Genomic DNA, 16,745 nt, shown 5'->3' on the forward strand with positions numbered 1-16,745 from the left:
AATCTGAAATCATCTAGAAAGTTTTGCAATGACATTAGACGGCAGTAAATGAGGCAAATTGAGTTTTTTCACAGCTCTTCACTTAGCTTTCCTTTTTTCTGATTATTTCAGTAATGGAACAAGACTGTACTTTACCTAAGCCCCGTGATGTCCACTTTTCCTCCATTAACATGAAGAATGTCCTGCACTGGCTGCCACCAGAAAGATTAGGAGATGGTGTCCTCTATACAGTGAAGTACAAAATGTGTGTTTTAAATTCATTATTTTCTCGTTGCTTGTATTTGTGATATCAGAAAATACTGTTTGGAAAATTCTAAAATAATACAGCCCACAGCGAAAGCGATAGATTTGCTTAGGTAGGATGTTGCTTAGGTAGGATGTTTGCTTAGATTTGCTTTCTTAGATACAGTCCAGCCTCAATGCAGTTCATAATACATAATGATACAATAAAAACATCTTCAAAATGGTGGCAAGTCAAATGCGTGCAAGACAAAAGTGCACAGACAATTGCACTGACAATTCAGCGCAAGACAGTTGAGCGCAACCAGAAGTGAGCGCAAGACAATTGAGCGTAACCACAATTGCATGGAAGACAGTTGAGCACAAGACAACTCAGCACAAGACAATTGAGCGCAAGACAACTCAGCACAAGACTATTAAGCGCAAGAGAAAATCCTGCGCGTTATTGTCTCGCACTCACTTGTCTTGCGCTCAGATGTCTTCACGCTCAATTGTCTGCGCGCTTTTGTCATGAGCGCATTTGACTATGAACCCTTCAAAATGTATAACTACAATATTAAAGTACAGTTCAAATATACAGATTAATGCAATTCATAAATATATAGAATATCAATACGTTTCTAAACAAAACCCAAATTCAATACAATTGATTCAGAATACAGTAGATGGTGGTTTTAAATCTAACTGCATTATCATTTATTTGAAGGTATGAATAAACGTGAATAAAGGTGAGCTGGTTGATATGCTGTATCCAGATTTTTGGAAAGCTTTTGACAAAGTTTCTCATGGGATACTCCTGAGAAAATTAAAAAGTTATAGGATGGAGGCAATGTTATTTTGTGGATTAGGAACTGATTATTAGACAGAAAATAGAGAATAGGGTTAAATGGCTATTTTTCTCAATGGGGGGGGGGGTAAATAGTAGAGTGCAATAGGGATCTGTGCTGGGACTGTTGTTATGTAACATGTTTATAAATGATCTGGAAACTGGAAGTGAGATGATTAAATTTGCAGATGACACAAAACAATTCAAAATACATGCAGACTGTGAAAAATTGCAGGACGACCTTAGGAAATTGAAAGACTGGGCATCCAAATGGCAGATTAAATTTAATATGGATAAATGCAAAGCGATGCTCATCATAAGAACTTAAGAATAGGCTTACTGGGTCAGGCCAATGGTCCATCTAGCCCAGTATGCTGTCTTCATAGAGGCCAATCCAAGTCACAAGTACCTGGCAAAAACCCAAATAGTATTAGCAATCCATGCCACTGATCCAGGGCAAGCAGTGGCTTCCCCCATGTTTGTCTCAACAGCAGACTATAGACTTTTCCTCCAGGAACCTGTCCAAACCCTTTTTTAAACCAACTACATTAACCGCTCTTTGAACTTTTTCCAGTGCTGCTATATCTTTTCTGAGATAAGGAGATCAGAACTGAAGACAACACTCAAGGTGAGGTTGTACCATTGAGCGATACAGATGCATCATAACATTCTTAGTCTTGTTAACCATCCGTTTTCTAATAATTCCTAGCATCCTGCTTGCCTTCTTGGCCACTGCCACTGTCACACATTGGGCAGAAGGCTTCAGCGTATTGTCTAAGATGACACCCAGATCCTTTTCTTGAGCACTCATCCCCCAAGGTGGTCCCTAGCATCCGATAACTATAATTTGGATTATTCTTCCAAATGTGCATCACTTTGCATTTGTTCACATTGAATTTCATCTGCTATTTGGATGCCCAGTCTTCCAATTTCCTAAGGTCTTCCTGCAGTTTTTCACAGTCCACATGCGTTTTAACAACTTTGAACAGTTTAGTGTCATCTGCAAATTTAATCACCTCGCTCGTAGTTCCAATTTCTAGATCATTTATAAATAAGTTAAATAGCACCAGTCCCAGCACAGATCATTTGTCTGAACCAATATGGTTATTCTTAATGGTGCGCAAATTTACACCTGTGCTGAAAAGGTGGGGGGGGGGGGGACAGACGACTCTGACGATATATAGGGACCATGGATCTGAAGATATTGCTACTAGAGGATATGGCCATTAGTTGACTATTGAGGAAATTTCATTAATTTCGTGCTCTATTCACTCTTTCTCTCTAACCAGATATGGTACAAAAAATTACCACTATAAGCTGGAATGCAAGGATATCAGCAAGACTTGGTGTGATCTTTCAAATGAAACCTACGATTATGAAGATCATTACTATGCCAAAGTTAGGGCTACCTGGAACTACACCTGTTCAAAATGGGCACAAACGGATCGTTTTTTCCCTAAAATAGACAGTGAGTAAAGCTTTAGCACATAGGACTTTACATCAATGAAAATTTTTAATCACTTGATTAATTGCATTTAAAAATTTTAATCGTGCAATTAATCACATATCGCACTCCCTCACATCTCTTCCTGTATAATGCAATATATACATAACAGACATAAATTCTCAAAAATGACACACTCCAGTTCAGTTGTCCCATAGAAAGGCAGTATATCAAATCCTGTTACCCACATACTAAACTAAAAATAAAATCTTACCTTTGTTGTCTGGTGATTTTATCTTTCTAATCATCTCATTCTACATTTTTAGTTCTGCTTTCCTGTGCTCTGTCTATTCACTATTTCTTTTTCTTTTCTTCTCCTCTTTATTTCCTGTATTATAGCCATCTTTCGTGATCAACTTTCTCTTCCATTTTTCTTCCTCCTTTTCAAATTTATCTAGTTTCCATTCTTCCAATTCTCTTCTATGCCATCCATGGGCACCATCATCTCCCTCCCTTTCCTTTCCCTTCCATGGGTATCCTCTTTTCTCTTTTCCCTCACATCCCTCTCCCCATCACTCCATGCTTACCATTTTTCTCTTTCCTTTTTCGGTCATCAATTCCTTTGTATTTTTTATCCCTATTTCCAGAATCTGGCCCTCTCTGGTTTAAATAAAGACTTGATCATTGGTTGAAAAGATGCCTCCCTTGCCTTTTGTTAGACTGCCTCTCAAATATCACCCTACTCCCTCCGTCTGCACCTTTTTCGCACAGCAAATCATTTGAACCTACATTCTTCCTCTCTCCCTATCCCATGGTTGGTTTATCTATTTCTCTCCTCTCTCCCTCCCTCTGTGGCCAGGTCATCTCTTTCTCTTCTCCCTCCTTCCCTCTGTGGCCAGGTAATCTCTTTCTCTTCTCCCTCCCTCCCTCTGTGGTCAGGTCATCTGTTTCTCTTCTCCCTCCCTCCCTCCCTGCCCCTGTATTCAGGTCATCTCTATCTCTTCTCCTTCCCTCCCTGTCCCTGTGGTCGGGTCAACTCTTTCTCTTCTCCCTCTCTCCCTGTCCCCATGGTCGGGTCATCTCTTTCTCTCCTCTCTCCCTCCCTGCCCCCGTGGTCGGGTCATCTCTTTCTCTCCTTTCTCCCTCCCTGCCCCCGTGGTCGGGTCATCTCTTTCTCTCCTCCCTCCTTTCCCCTTGCAGTGTGATGAGATCAGGTCACTTTGCTGTCTTTTTTTCCCTCCCTTCCTCTAACCATTTAAAGCCTGACGGCAGTGTTAGCAATTTAAACAGAGCACTGCCGGCAGGCTACCTGGCTCCACAAACTCTCACAGACTCTTCAGTCTCTGCTACACTGGAACAGGAAGAGATTGTTCAGAAAGAAATGCATTTGTTTCTATTTCTCTGGGGTTGTACTGCATGCTGACTCTTGCATCTTAGGGTTTTGTTTGTATATATTAGTACTTTTAGTTTGTGCTCCTGTATTTGCATAGGGGTTATCTGTGTTCTGCATGTGTGACCAAGGCCAGGTGTTCTGTTAGGAATGAATGTTGTGTTTTGTGTAGTTTAATTTTTTGCTTCACCATTATGTGATGTTAATAAGATTATATTGTGTGTGTATATATGAAAAATGAAAGGAAAAATGGTATTACAATTAGTACTATTATGCTGGTAGGGTCTGGGGTGGAGCTTGATACGGAGCTTATGGGCTTCCCCAAGTACAAAAAGCATTCCACTGCCTATGGAGGGAGGGGACCGTAACAGGCAGCATCAGCAGCAGTGGCAGCTCTCAATGGGGGGGGGGAGTGGGGGCAGTGGCATAGCAGTATTGGTGACAGCTTTCATAGGGGAAGGGCAGAGTCAGCAGTGGCAGCTCTCCGGGGGAATACAAACATTACAGGAGGGAGCCATCAAATGGGCAGTCTAAACAATTTGCACAGTATATTTGGTCATTTCAAAATTGTCCTCTCTCAATCCCACTGAAAGTAGTCATGGAAATGCATAGCCCACATAATGTTAGACACATTTGGCTGTGGTGTTGGGGATGTATAGACTATACTTTCAGATCTTAGTGCATTATTTTACATATAAATTTTACCTGTTCAAATAGTCTAATATTTAGACAGTTGTAGGTGGGGATCATTTGAAACTGAAGGTTCAAGAGTTAAATAAAACTAACTTTGTTCAGATGGGGAGGTTTCATCAAGGATGAGAACATCTGGAAGAAGAAGGAAAGCAGTGTGAAAACTGAAAGGAGCTATTGTAAAGAAAGTAAGGCAAGGAAAACAAGGCTGCTTTGGTTCTCAAAAATAGTAAGCTGAGAAGGTAAGGAAAAAGAGGATAGCTTTCATTAATTACAAAAGATCACAGAAAGAAGGAGACAAGCAAAAATATCTGGAAAAGTTAAGAGAGGCTGGTCAAGTAGTCAGAAAAGCAAACGTGGTAAAATGGGGGGGGGACAAGACATTTTTTAGATATATTAATGAGGAAAAGGTGCAAAAGTGGCATTGTGAGAGTCAGGAGTGCTATTGGAGGACTGGAGAAGGGTGGATGTGATCCCTTTCCACAAAAGTGGAAGTTAGGAAGAAGTAGGAAACTACAGGCCAGTAAGTCTAACTTCTGTGATAAGTAAATTAATGGAAACACATCTAAAACAGAGAATAGTAAAGTTTCTGGAATACAGTGGATTATAAAATCCAAAGCAAAATAGATTCACTAGAAGCAGATCTTGTCAGACAAATCTGATTAATTTCTTTGACTGGGTGACCAGAGGATTGGATAGAGGGAAAGTGCTAGATTTAGATTTTAGTAAAGCCTTTGACAATGTTACACACAGGCATCAAATAAACTGAGTGCCCTGATATGCGTCCCAAAGTGACAGACTGAATGAGGAACAGGTTGAGTAGGAGGCAACAGAGGATAGTGGTCAATGGAGATCACTTGGAGGAAAAGGATGTTACAAGTGGTGTGCTTCAAAGTTCAGTTCTTGGGCCCCCTATGTCCATCTCTCTTTCTCTCTCCCCAAGAACCACCTCTCCCTCTCTTCCACCCCTACATCCATTTCTCCTTCTCTCCTCCTCCACCATCTCTGCCTCCCCTCCACTCTTATGTCCATTTCTCCCTCTCTTCTCATGCACCATTTCTCCCTCCCTTCTACCCCTATATCTATATCTCCTTCTCTCCTCATGCACCATCTCTTTCCCCTCCACTCTTATGTCCATTTCTCCCTCTCTCATCACTCTCATCCCTCCTGCAACATATTTACTGTCTCCCCCAACCCCTATCCCACTCATAAATTGTATTGTATTGTGTTTATTATTCGCCTTATACAAAGCGAAGGACAAATGAACAGACAAATACCTTTACAAATATAAAATCATACAAAAATACAATAAAAACATAAAAACAGTCAACAGTGATCATCTTCAACATACACAGCATCCTCTCCACAGCCACAACACAGACATCTGTTCTTCAGCCATATTTCATTTTACAAAAAAGATGGCTCTTTCTTGCTTCAATGGGTCAGCTGTGATTCCTACAGCTGCCTGCTGCTAACCAGGAATCCTTTTTTCTGTCGCATCCCGCCAAGGCAGAAACAAGAAGCTCTGACAGAAGGTGGGACATAGCGGAGGAGAGGCTTCCGGGTTAGCGGCAGGCAGCTGTAGGAATCACTGCCACTAACCCATTGAAGCAAGAGAAGAACCGCAGCCATGTGGTCAAAATGCCACATGTGGCTCATGCCGACCCCTAATCTACACAATGACTCTGCATTTATGCTGCTTTCTTTGGCAGGGAGCTAAGGAAGCTATGATGTTGGACTGGGTAAGACCATCCTCAAAAGTTTACCCAGGGCCTGAACAGAGTAACTTACCAAACCCTGCCCTTAGTTGCCCGGGAATAATGACAATTGCACAAATCTTTTCCAATTGATTATTTTTTATTAGCTTTATCATGATCAACTTTCAAAAGGTAATTTGGGCAAGGAAGACCCGTCAGGCGTGAAAATTGCACCGCTCCTGAAGCAATACATGGTCTCCAGGAAACCCCTGCCACCAGGTTCACTTATATACTTTTGCAATGCCTAGTATGACATCACACCTATCAACCAATCAGCCAACAGAGGAGGCCGTCCTTAGGTATGAACAAAGAAAATTCCTTTTAACATAGTTACCAAGCTTAAGAAAAGTTTTACAAATCATATTTTGTGAACACTTTTTCTCTCAGTAATTCTTTAACAGTTTAGCTCAAACCAGCTCAGACTCAGTAACGCTGACAGCTTCAAATTTCACTGACGCACACAAGAAAAGAAAGACCCAGACCTCCCTTACTGAGAATTTCCTAATATGGGCTTAAACGAGCCCTGAAACAGCCAACAGGCCTCCTGGAATGTCACAGATTAGAGAGAATTGCCTAGCTTAAAGGTCAAATAGGTCAAACTGCAGATGTTGTCTTTCAGGATTTCTTCAGGTTTAAAATATATAAAAATACAATTTTCAAAACCAATTCTCATGTTTAAACATACATTCACACACATAATCAAACACATTCTCACACATTCGGGCCCCAAACATTCATAAATCACACGACATATTTCATTCATAATCAATACTGCTTTCAAAGCCTATTCAAGAAAGATTTTCTTCTATACCCAGCATTGTAATGTGAAATCAGATATCCTCCAAGCTAACTAGCTCATGAACATCTGTTATCAATTAGGCCATGAGGATCTTTTGGCGCAAACCCTTGTAAAAAAGGAAAGACACAGAATACTGCAATGTATGTTCACTGAACAAAGAAATACAGAAAGACAGAATACTGAAGAGAGAAAGATGGAAATAAATTAATACCTCCATGTATTATGTATACATCCAAATATCCCTTATGGTCTTGCTTGATTCAGCGAAGTACAATAAAGAGAATATTATTATGCTGCTCCTTAATGTTAATCTGGAGTGTTTTTCTGGCCTTGGCTGCAATCCATATTCAGATTTATATTTTTGTATTTATGCACCAACTTTTCATAAGTTTCTATTGGGTGTGGCCTTAACTATCACATATGCATCTAACTAAATTTACCCAGAACCATATGAAAGGCAGGTGTCATATGTAGAAAAATCTACAAAATACTCCACAAACATGTCTTGCACACTATCCATTCCATTACAGCATTATAGCACTCCCTACCAGCCAGCCAGCACCACTACTCAGGCCCCATAGGAGGTTTAAGCAGCCCTACTCATGTCCCATAAGCATCTAGGTCTGTTAGTCTTAGGTCTCTGAGATAAAAAGACTACATCACTCTATCTGACAGGTTTATTAAATTTGCATTTTCAAACTTTGTATGTTTTGTTACATGGGTTTTGTTTGTTTGTTTTCCAGCCAAAATTGGTCCACCTATAGTCAACATGTACAGTGGTGAAAGATCCATTTCAGTTAATCTGACCGGTCCTGTGAAATGGAAGGCAAATCCAATGGATACGGCTTCAATTCATGATATCTTCTCTCGGGTGCAGTACCGAGTTGCCATGTTTAGCAATAAAACCCAGCAGAGGGTGAGTTTAAGGGGACGTTCAAGCTATGCAGGACTGAGCCAAGACAGGGATTTTCACTACAGGTCATGCTGCTCTGCAGTAAGCTTACTTTCTACTTGACAAATAGTAGCATGTTGCATAACAGGTAGGTGCTTTTTCATATTGTAGTGAGTAATTCACCAATGAGGAATTATGATGGAGAGCCAACACTAGAGAATGACACGGGGATAAATGTGTCCCAGTCTCCGCAGGAACACAATTTCCCCATCCCCATGAGTTTTGTCCCTGTCCCATTGCTGTAAGCTCTGCCTTAACCAAACAAGCCTCGGACACTTATGATTTTAAAGTGTTTGAGGCTTGTGCAGATGAGGACGGAGCTTGCAGAAAAGGGGCAGGGACAGGGAAAGAACTCGCCGGGACAGGATGGAAAAATGAGTTCCCGTGGGGATGGGGAAAGATTTGTCCCCGCGTCATTCTCTAGCCCAAACTTTGACAGGCATCAAATGAGTTTTACTTGCCCTAATTTACCAGCGCATAACTTGGATACATAGCGACGCCTACGTCAACCACACCTATTCTCTGTCCCTAACCATACCTACTTTTCAGATAGGCATCGTTAGTTTCGGAAGGTATCTCAACTTAGGTGTCGTTAAACATCCTAAGAGTTCCACTCTAAACTCTTAAATGGTGATTAAAATTTTTTTTTGATTGGCTGAAAACTGGCGCAGTCAATTGCTATGCCAATTTAGCATTTAGCACGCACTAAATCGGTTAGTGCACCTTAGAAAAAGGACTTCTTAGTTACCTTAAAATGGTGGAATGTTGTTTGTTTTACTTGTAGAACTGAGTTATATTTAGTAAAGAGAAATAGGTTACCTATTTCTTATGCTGCAAAATGGTCATCTCTTAAATAGTATCTTAAAGTGTAAATGTATTTTGATTTTTTTCTGTATTATTATTTATATTCTTTTACTGCTTATTTTATATAATTTTAAAATGTTAATAAAACTTCCTTGATTTAAAAAGATTGTAACTTGTAATTAATTCTAATTAGCGCCAATAATTGCTAGTTAAAATGCCAAATATTGCCACTAATTAGCTTGTTTTGCAATTAAATTGCACATGCAAATTGGGAACGTGCCTCGGCTTGCCCTGGATCGGTAGCATGGAATGTTGCTACTCTGGGTTTTGTCCAGGTACTAGTGACCTGCATTGGCCAGTATGAGAACAGGCTACTGGGCTTGATGGACCATTGGTCTGACCCAGTAAGGCTATACTTATGTTCTTATGTTAAATCCGTGCAGGCAAATTTTTGCGCTTTTTAGAGAATTAGGTGGCAAATGTGCAGTTCTTTGTTGGAAATTCACACCATAATGTTTACTTTACATTACATTACATTAGAGATTTCTATTCCGCCATTACCTTGCGGTTCAAGGCAGATTACAAAAGAGATTTAAAAAACGGAGGGTTACAATGGAAGAACATTTGTCCTTTCTAGAGAGGTAAAGAGTAGGTTATGTAGTTTCTGTGTGGTGGGAAGAGGGAGGGGGGAAGAATGGTAAGTTTGAAGTTAGAGCTGTTTCAGGAATTTCTTGAAGAGTATAGTTTTTATTTCTTTTCTGAATGTCTTGTAGTCTGGTGTCGTTATCAGTAGATTGGCGATTTGGTTATCTAATTTTGCTGCTTCAGTGGCCAGGAGGCCATCGTATAGTTTTTTCCGTTTTACTTCTTTGATCGATGGGTGTGTGAATGGGGTGTGTGTTTTTCTATGTCTGATTGAAGTGGTTTGGATGAGGCGGTTGTTCAGGTAGGTTGGGCTGTTTCCGTTTAAGGCTTTAAATAATGTACAGTAGAAGTTAAATAGTATTCTTTCTTGGATTTGGATTAATTGGATTTCTTGGATGTGAGTTGATGTATGCTTCTGTAATATGGTCGTGTTTTCTCAATGAGTAGATGAGTCTCAGAACTGTATTTTGGATTGTTTGTAGTTGTTTAGTCATTGTAGCAGGGCAGGGGAGGTAGATGATGTTGTAGTAATCTAGTAGATTTAGGATTAGGGATTGTACTATAAACTTGTACTTTGTCACAAAAATTTGACAACTCTGTCCTCTTCAGTAAACACCATTTTCACAGTTAGTGTAAACAATGACATCATACTGATATCATTTTTGCACAGTAGAAAAAGTAAGTAAGCAGTGAGTTTTGGTGGTCAGTTATTCAAAGTGCTACTTGATATTTATTCTGGTACAAATTGCCTTGTTTGACCTCTTAGATATGAGTTTGCAAGGCTCCTTGTCCTATCGTTCAAGGTCAAGGCTATATCGACCCCCCCCCCCCCCCCTTGCGCATTTTTTGATTTTTAAAATTATGAGAAAACATCAAGTCGGGTGATCAATATGCCAGTAACATAAGAAGGGTGATGGATTATGGCATAATCATGCCGGTATTAATAGCTCTGTATTTCAACACCACCACAGAGCTCCCTGTATTTCACAGAAGCTCTATGCAACTCTGTATGGTAACATCTCTACAGAAGCTCATGTATCATAACACTTTTTACAGAAGTTCGAGTATTGTAGTGCCTTTGCAGAGGCTCATGTAGACCGCTCTGAATTGACTCCCCAGTCATTAGTAGCGGTATAGAAGCTCTCAATAAACATGATAGAAGTCCAGATGCTAGGGTTTGATTTGAAGTCTGTGTTGTGCAATCTGCCTCCTGAGAATCTAACTGAAACCAGTAGTAACTCTTTTCACACTGACCACCAGAAAGCACCAGGACTGTGGCTTTAAGATTAGGGTGCTCAGCTTACTGCATTTGTTCAGGGCAGACAGCTCTAGTCCTGGTCTTACCCCCACCGCACACATGGATTTGTCCTCCTGCTTTTCATATAGAAATCAACAGTGAGATAAGAATTTCAAGCCTGGGAGGGGGGAGAGGGAGAAAAGAGGGATTAAACTAGGACTGAATCAAGCTGTTCTGAAAAACAAAATGGAATCAATAGGCCACAACATCTGAAATGAGTTTGTTGTTAAGCAAAAAGTGAAGGGTTCTGCACCTTCACAGAAATCTACTAAGGGGGAATTCAAGTTTCAAGTTTATTATGTCTTGATATACCTCTTTTATATACCAAAGCGGTTTACAGCTTTACAGTGTTAAAAAATTAATTAAAAATACATTTTATTTTTATTTTTCTTCCAGGACCTCAGCGATGACATCAGCACCAATATTTCAATTTTATATTGGCTGGAATTTATTTATCGTTTCTTAACTGGCTCCCATAAACTTAATTTGATTCTCACTTCAGTCTTCAACAGTCTTCATCATTACTTATTTAGACTTTCAGTCTCTTTTACAAAGCCGCACTAGCAGCTCCGTTGTGCTAACGGCCCCAAAGCCCATAGAGATTTAAAGTGGTTCGGGGCGGTTGCCATGCGGCAGTCGCTAGCGCGGCTTTGTAAAAGAGGCTGTTTATAATATAAACACTTGTTGCATTTTTGTGAATATTTTTAATAATAAAAATCACTTAACTCATTCTCTTCAAAGTATGAATCAAAATCAAGCAGGGGCTCGATGACCGACATGACTCATGTTTCGCTATCGCTGCATCAAGGGCGCTTCCTCTAAGATAAAATAATCTCTGTTAAAGACTTTTTTTTCCCAGATATTCTATACAAAGAAATTTTCAAACATCTATAGATATACTTCTCAGCATAGCAATGTAATGGGCATCTTAGCATTTAGGGCTCCTTTTATCAAGGTGCGCTAGTGAGGTTAGCTCGTCGGACATTTAATCACGCGCTAACCCCCGCGGCAAGCCAAAAAACTAACGTCTCATCAATGGAGGCGTTAGCGACTAGCATGGCAGACGGTTTAATGCGTGGTATTCCGCGCGTTAAACCCCTACCGCGCCTTGATAAAAGGACCCCTTAGTGTCTGCTAACATGATTAGCGCATGCTGAATCGCATAGCACCTATTGATGAATTCCCCCTTAAATCTCCTTAAAAATCCTTAAAAAAATCTCTGACCTTTGAATGATAAATGTTGTGTGAGTCTGACATGAGGATTCCTGTTTCTCCTCTCTTTTAGTGGCATTTTCACATACAAAATAATTCGATGGACATGAAAAAGCTAAGCCCCGCTACTACCTACTGTGTTACCGTGAAAACCTTTATTCCTGTACCGTACAAACTCAGCGAGTCTTCCGAACTTGTGTGTGCAAATACTCTGGAAGGTAAAGGATGGTGGAGGGGGGCATTAATCAATTAAAGCTTTTAACCATGATGTAAGTCTAATCAAAGTGAGGTCAACCAATCTCTTTTGTCACAATCTGTGGATTCTGCACAGACTATAGAAATGTTCCTGGTTTTATTTATTTATTTGGATTTAATTTACCTTTCCCAGTAGACAGAGATGCCACATTACCCAGTTCCAGGCTGAAGTCTTGGCCAGTCCTGATTTTGAAATTACATCCAAAGCAGTATGGGATTTCTAGTGCCTGATCTTGTCCATTGAAATCGGTGATGTAAGTCCCACAATGCACCAGGATTAGAAGGTCAGAAATCCAGGATTGTCGTAAAATTTCCTGCCTGGAGCTGGGCAGCTTGGCTCTTCTGAAGTTACTTTCAGGTACAATAGGTAGTTTTCTGTCCACAGAGGGCTCATAATCTAAGTTTGTACTTAAAATAATGCAGGGATAATCCAAGGTCACGAGGAGTGTCAGTGGGACTTCAACCCTGGTCTCCCTGAATTATTTTACCTCATTGCTTTGATTTTTTTCATAATAAAATGTGAATGTTTTCCTTGAAGATGATGATATATACTGTGTTTCCCCCAAAATAAGCCCTAGCAGGATTTTCGGGGTAGGTCTTAATATATGCCCTACCCCAAAAATAAGCCCTAGTCCCGGGATTCACTAGCAGTTCCTCTTTCCTCCCTCCCATCCCTTGTGCAACAGAGCCCTTGAGCGAACACACACCCTGAGCACCCGCCCCCATCGTGTAGCCGAACCCACATCCTTCCCTCCCTCTCTCCGCATTACTGATGGCGATCTGCACGGGGCAGGAGCATAGGAAGATCGCTCCTGCCCCGAAAGCCTGCTAGACCACCAGGTGAGCCCAGGATGCCGGGGGGAAGGCGGGAGGGAGGCGAGGGTGGGTCAGAGCCGGACCAGAAGATATTTGCGGTATTTCACCATTCGCGGTCCAGCTCTGCCCCTATCCCCCGCTAATACGGAGGGAGAAGTGTACTATGCTAAGCTTGTATATATGACTGTCTGCCATGCTAAGCTGCCATCCTATGTTTGTTGTGCAATGCTTGTCATGCTGTGTCACATGTGCCATGTTTGTCATGTTATATTTTGCTAGGTTTTATTATGTATATAAACTTGTAACCCGTTCTGAGCTTTCTTGGGAGGACGGGATATAAAACCAAATAAACAAGCATACACTTGCAAGGGAGTGCTAAAAAGTTCTCAGCCCAACCAAGAAGAGAATTATGTGGATATGGTTCAATCAATGATCTGAAACAATGTCAAAAACATAGAATTTTGTTTCTGCAAATTGGCACTTAATGAAATACAAGAACACTCTTTTCAGCTACAGTGGCAAAATAACACTCAGAATTTAGGAAGTTGGTTGGTTGAACTGAGAACTTTTCATCACCCCCTCATATGTAATAAAATTGAGCCAAGTATAGGACAATCGAGCCATTGTGACATAACTGATGAGGTTGGCTCTTATTGGTGGAATAAGGCATTATGACATCACAATCTCAGCTCTGGTTACCAGAGACTGAAACTCTTCACACTAGAAGGGGTGCTGAAAAGTTCTCAGCCCAAACAAGAAGCGAATGACATGGATATGATTCAATGAGTGATCTGAAACAATGTCAAAAACATGGAATTTTCTTTCTGCAAATTGGCACTTGACGAAATAAAATAACACTCTTTTCAGCTACAGAGGCAAAATAACGCTCAGAATTTAGGAAGTTGGTTGGTTGGGCTGAGAACTTTTCAGCACCCCCTCGTAGGTGCTTGAATGCCAGAATTCTGTATATTTAGGTGCACAGTTGGAATGTACATATAAGTGACTTGTTATAGAAGTGCCCTTATAGAGCTGTCGTCTTGTTTTTATGTAAACAGACCACACTTCACAACTAATGACCAAAGCCATGTTCTGGTACTCTCTTCCTGTCATTGTTGGCGTGCTTCTCATCATAGCAGTGGGCTGTGGCATATACAAGTACATTCATGTCAGTAAGCAGAAGTCCCCCCAAAACCTGGTAGGTAACCTTTGTTTTCCACCAAGTGAAACCCATATTAGGAGGCTAGTGAGAAACTGTAGCTCAGAGTGAATTCCATAGACATGCAAATGTGTTCTGATCGATAACTCATTTTGGTCTGTGCTGCTGCCTTCTTCCTTTAAAAGAAACCCAAGGAAAAATGTAGACTGAAGGGTAACATTCTTCCTTCTCTCTCTCTCTTATCCTGCACTCCTGTCAATGAAAGTCATGATCATAAGCAAACACTGAGGCAGCCACCTTAAAGCATCTGCAGAGCTCATATTGAAGAGCTTGAAGTATTAGCAATCAGCCAAACCTAACCCAAAGCATCTGTTGTTAGGAGTTAAACAATCCTCAAAAAAACCTATCCGTGTGCTTTATCTGATAAACTCTCTGAGGAGAGTTATGTATACTTCCCCCTCCATATTCGCGAATTCTGTATCTACGGATTTGCTTATTCATGGTTTTAAATTAAAAAAATACATTTTCATTTTTCATGCTATTTTAAGCCCTGTAAGCCCCCCCCCCCCCCCTCCTTAAGTCTTACCTGGTGGTCTAACAGGTTTTTGGGGCAGGAGTGATCTTCCTATGCTCCTGCCTCGTGCAGATCGCTCACAGGAAATGGCTTGAGAGACTACGGTCAGGGGGGCCTGATGAAGGAGGCCCCCCGATTGGCAACACAGCACCCCCCCCTGATTGGCAATGCGGGGTCCCCCCCCCCCGATCAGCAACGCGGGCCCCCCATCAACAGAAAGTAATACAAATGAGCAATGCGGGTAAGACAGACAAGGGGAACGGTAATTTTGCAAGCGGTGCTGCTTGCCCAAAGCTTCCCTCTGACACAGCTTCCTGTTTCCGCCTGGGCGCATCAGAGGGAAGCTTTGGGCAAGCAGCACCTCTTGCAAAATTACTGTTCCCCTTGCCTTTCTTAACCGCGTTGCTCGTTTCTATTACTTTCCATCAATGGGGGGGGGCCCGCATTTCTGATCCAAGTGGGCCCGCGTTGCCAATAGGAGGGGCCCGCGTTGCCGATCGATGCTTGGGGGCGTCACCGTTCTAAAATAAAAAAATAGAAGTGAAAGGTGAGTAGTGAGATGGGCCTGGGGTGAAGGGAGAGAGAGAAGGGGGCAAGGCAGAGCAGGGCAGATGATGGATGTGGGGAGAAGAGAGACCGAAGGTTGCAGGGCAGATGATGGATGTGGGGAGAAGGGAGACCAAAGGGAGCAGGGCAGATGATGGATGTGGGAAGAAAGGGGCAGGGCAGGACAGATGATGGAAGTGGGGAGAAGGGAGATAGAAGGGAGCAGGGCAGATGATGGATGTGGGAAGAAAGGGGCAGGGCATGACAGCTGATGGAAGTGGGGAGAAGGGAGACCGAATAGAACAGGGTAGATGATGTATGTGGGAAGAAAGGGGAAGGGCAGGACAGATGATGGAAGTGGAGAGAAGGGAGACAGAAGGGAGCAGGGCAAATGATGGAAGTGGGGAGAACTTGTGCCCAGCCCTCACCTCCTCACCACTGCTACTGCTTTCCCACATGCTGGATATGGGGAAGAAGATAGAGTTAGTGAGATAGTGGAGAGGTGAAAGAAAGGGGTGGCAAGCTGTGAGTAGACACAGTGAAAAGAGGGAAACTGAGGGCTGAATAGTAAGAAAGAATTTAATTTAGACAGAGGCAGAAAATAGAGAAGAAAGACCAGAGAAGAAAAGGAAAGGGAAAAGAGGAGAGAGATGCCAAAGAACGGGGAAGGACACAGAGATATCACATCCAAGTGAAGGAAATGAGAAGAGAGATGCTAAAAACCACAGGGGGGAGGGAAGGAGAGTTGGAAGGAGAGAGATGCCAGACTATGAGGGGAACAGAGGGAAGGTGATGGATGCCAGACTAAAGGGGGGAGTGGGCAGGAGCAGAGATGACAGAGGGAGACAAACATTTTCTGGAAGGGGCAGACAGTGGATGGAAGGAATGATGAGAAGATGAGGAAAGCAGAAACCAGACAACAAAGGTAGAAAAAAAATTCTATTTGTTTTATTTATTTATTTTTGCTTTAGGATAAGGTATTATTGTAGCTGTGTTGATAATCGTTTATTAATAGAAAATGGAAATAAGATGATGCTGTTTATTGAACTAATTTTAATACATTTTTTACAAATTCAGAGACCATAACTCCTTTCCTCAGGTCAGGATAGGGATACTGTAACAACTGTATAGTTTACTGATCTGAAGAAAGAGGTTTTAACCTCTGAAAGCTAAGAAAGAAATGTATTTGTCAATAAAATGATGGGCACTAAATTTTCTTCCCGCTATGCCCCATGCCTCCTGCCCAAATGCAAAATATAAATTGGTAGGCTTCCCAAAGCCCTGCCAGCTGAAGATCTCTTCTTCTAGGAAGGGGAGATTTGTTCATAGTGGGGTAGGGGTG

The 16,745-nt window shown here is 41.5% G+C and overlaps 1 protein-coding gene across 3 annotated transcripts in view; it reads left to right on the forward strand.

Moving 5' to 3' along the window:
* IL20RA (interleukin 20 receptor subunit alpha) overlaps positions 1 to 16,745 on the forward strand; it is a 39,135-nt gene that overhangs the window by 19,481 nt on the left and 2,909 nt on the right. For all 3 annotated transcript variants that reach the window (XM_033935596.1, XM_033935597.1, XM_033935598.1), the window contains 5 exons: positions 112 to 244; positions 2,356 to 2,534; positions 7,890 to 8,062; positions 12,130 to 12,274; positions 14,183 to 14,322. In XM_033935596.1, the coding sequence (XP_033791487.1) occupies positions 112 to 244; positions 2,356 to 2,534; positions 7,890 to 8,062; positions 12,130 to 12,274; positions 14,183 to 14,322 (770 nt within the window). The remainder of the gene's footprint in view (positions 1 to 111; positions 245 to 2,355; positions 2,535 to 7,889; positions 8,063 to 12,129; positions 12,275 to 14,182; positions 14,323 to 16,745) is intronic.

The sequence above is a fragment of the Geotrypetes seraphini genome, chromosome 3 (assembly GCF_902459505.1).
Source record: "Geotrypetes seraphini chromosome 3, aGeoSer1.1, whole genome shotgun sequence".
NCBI classification, from domain to species: Eukaryota; Metazoa; Chordata; class Amphibia; order Gymnophiona; family Dermophiidae; genus Geotrypetes; species Geotrypetes seraphini.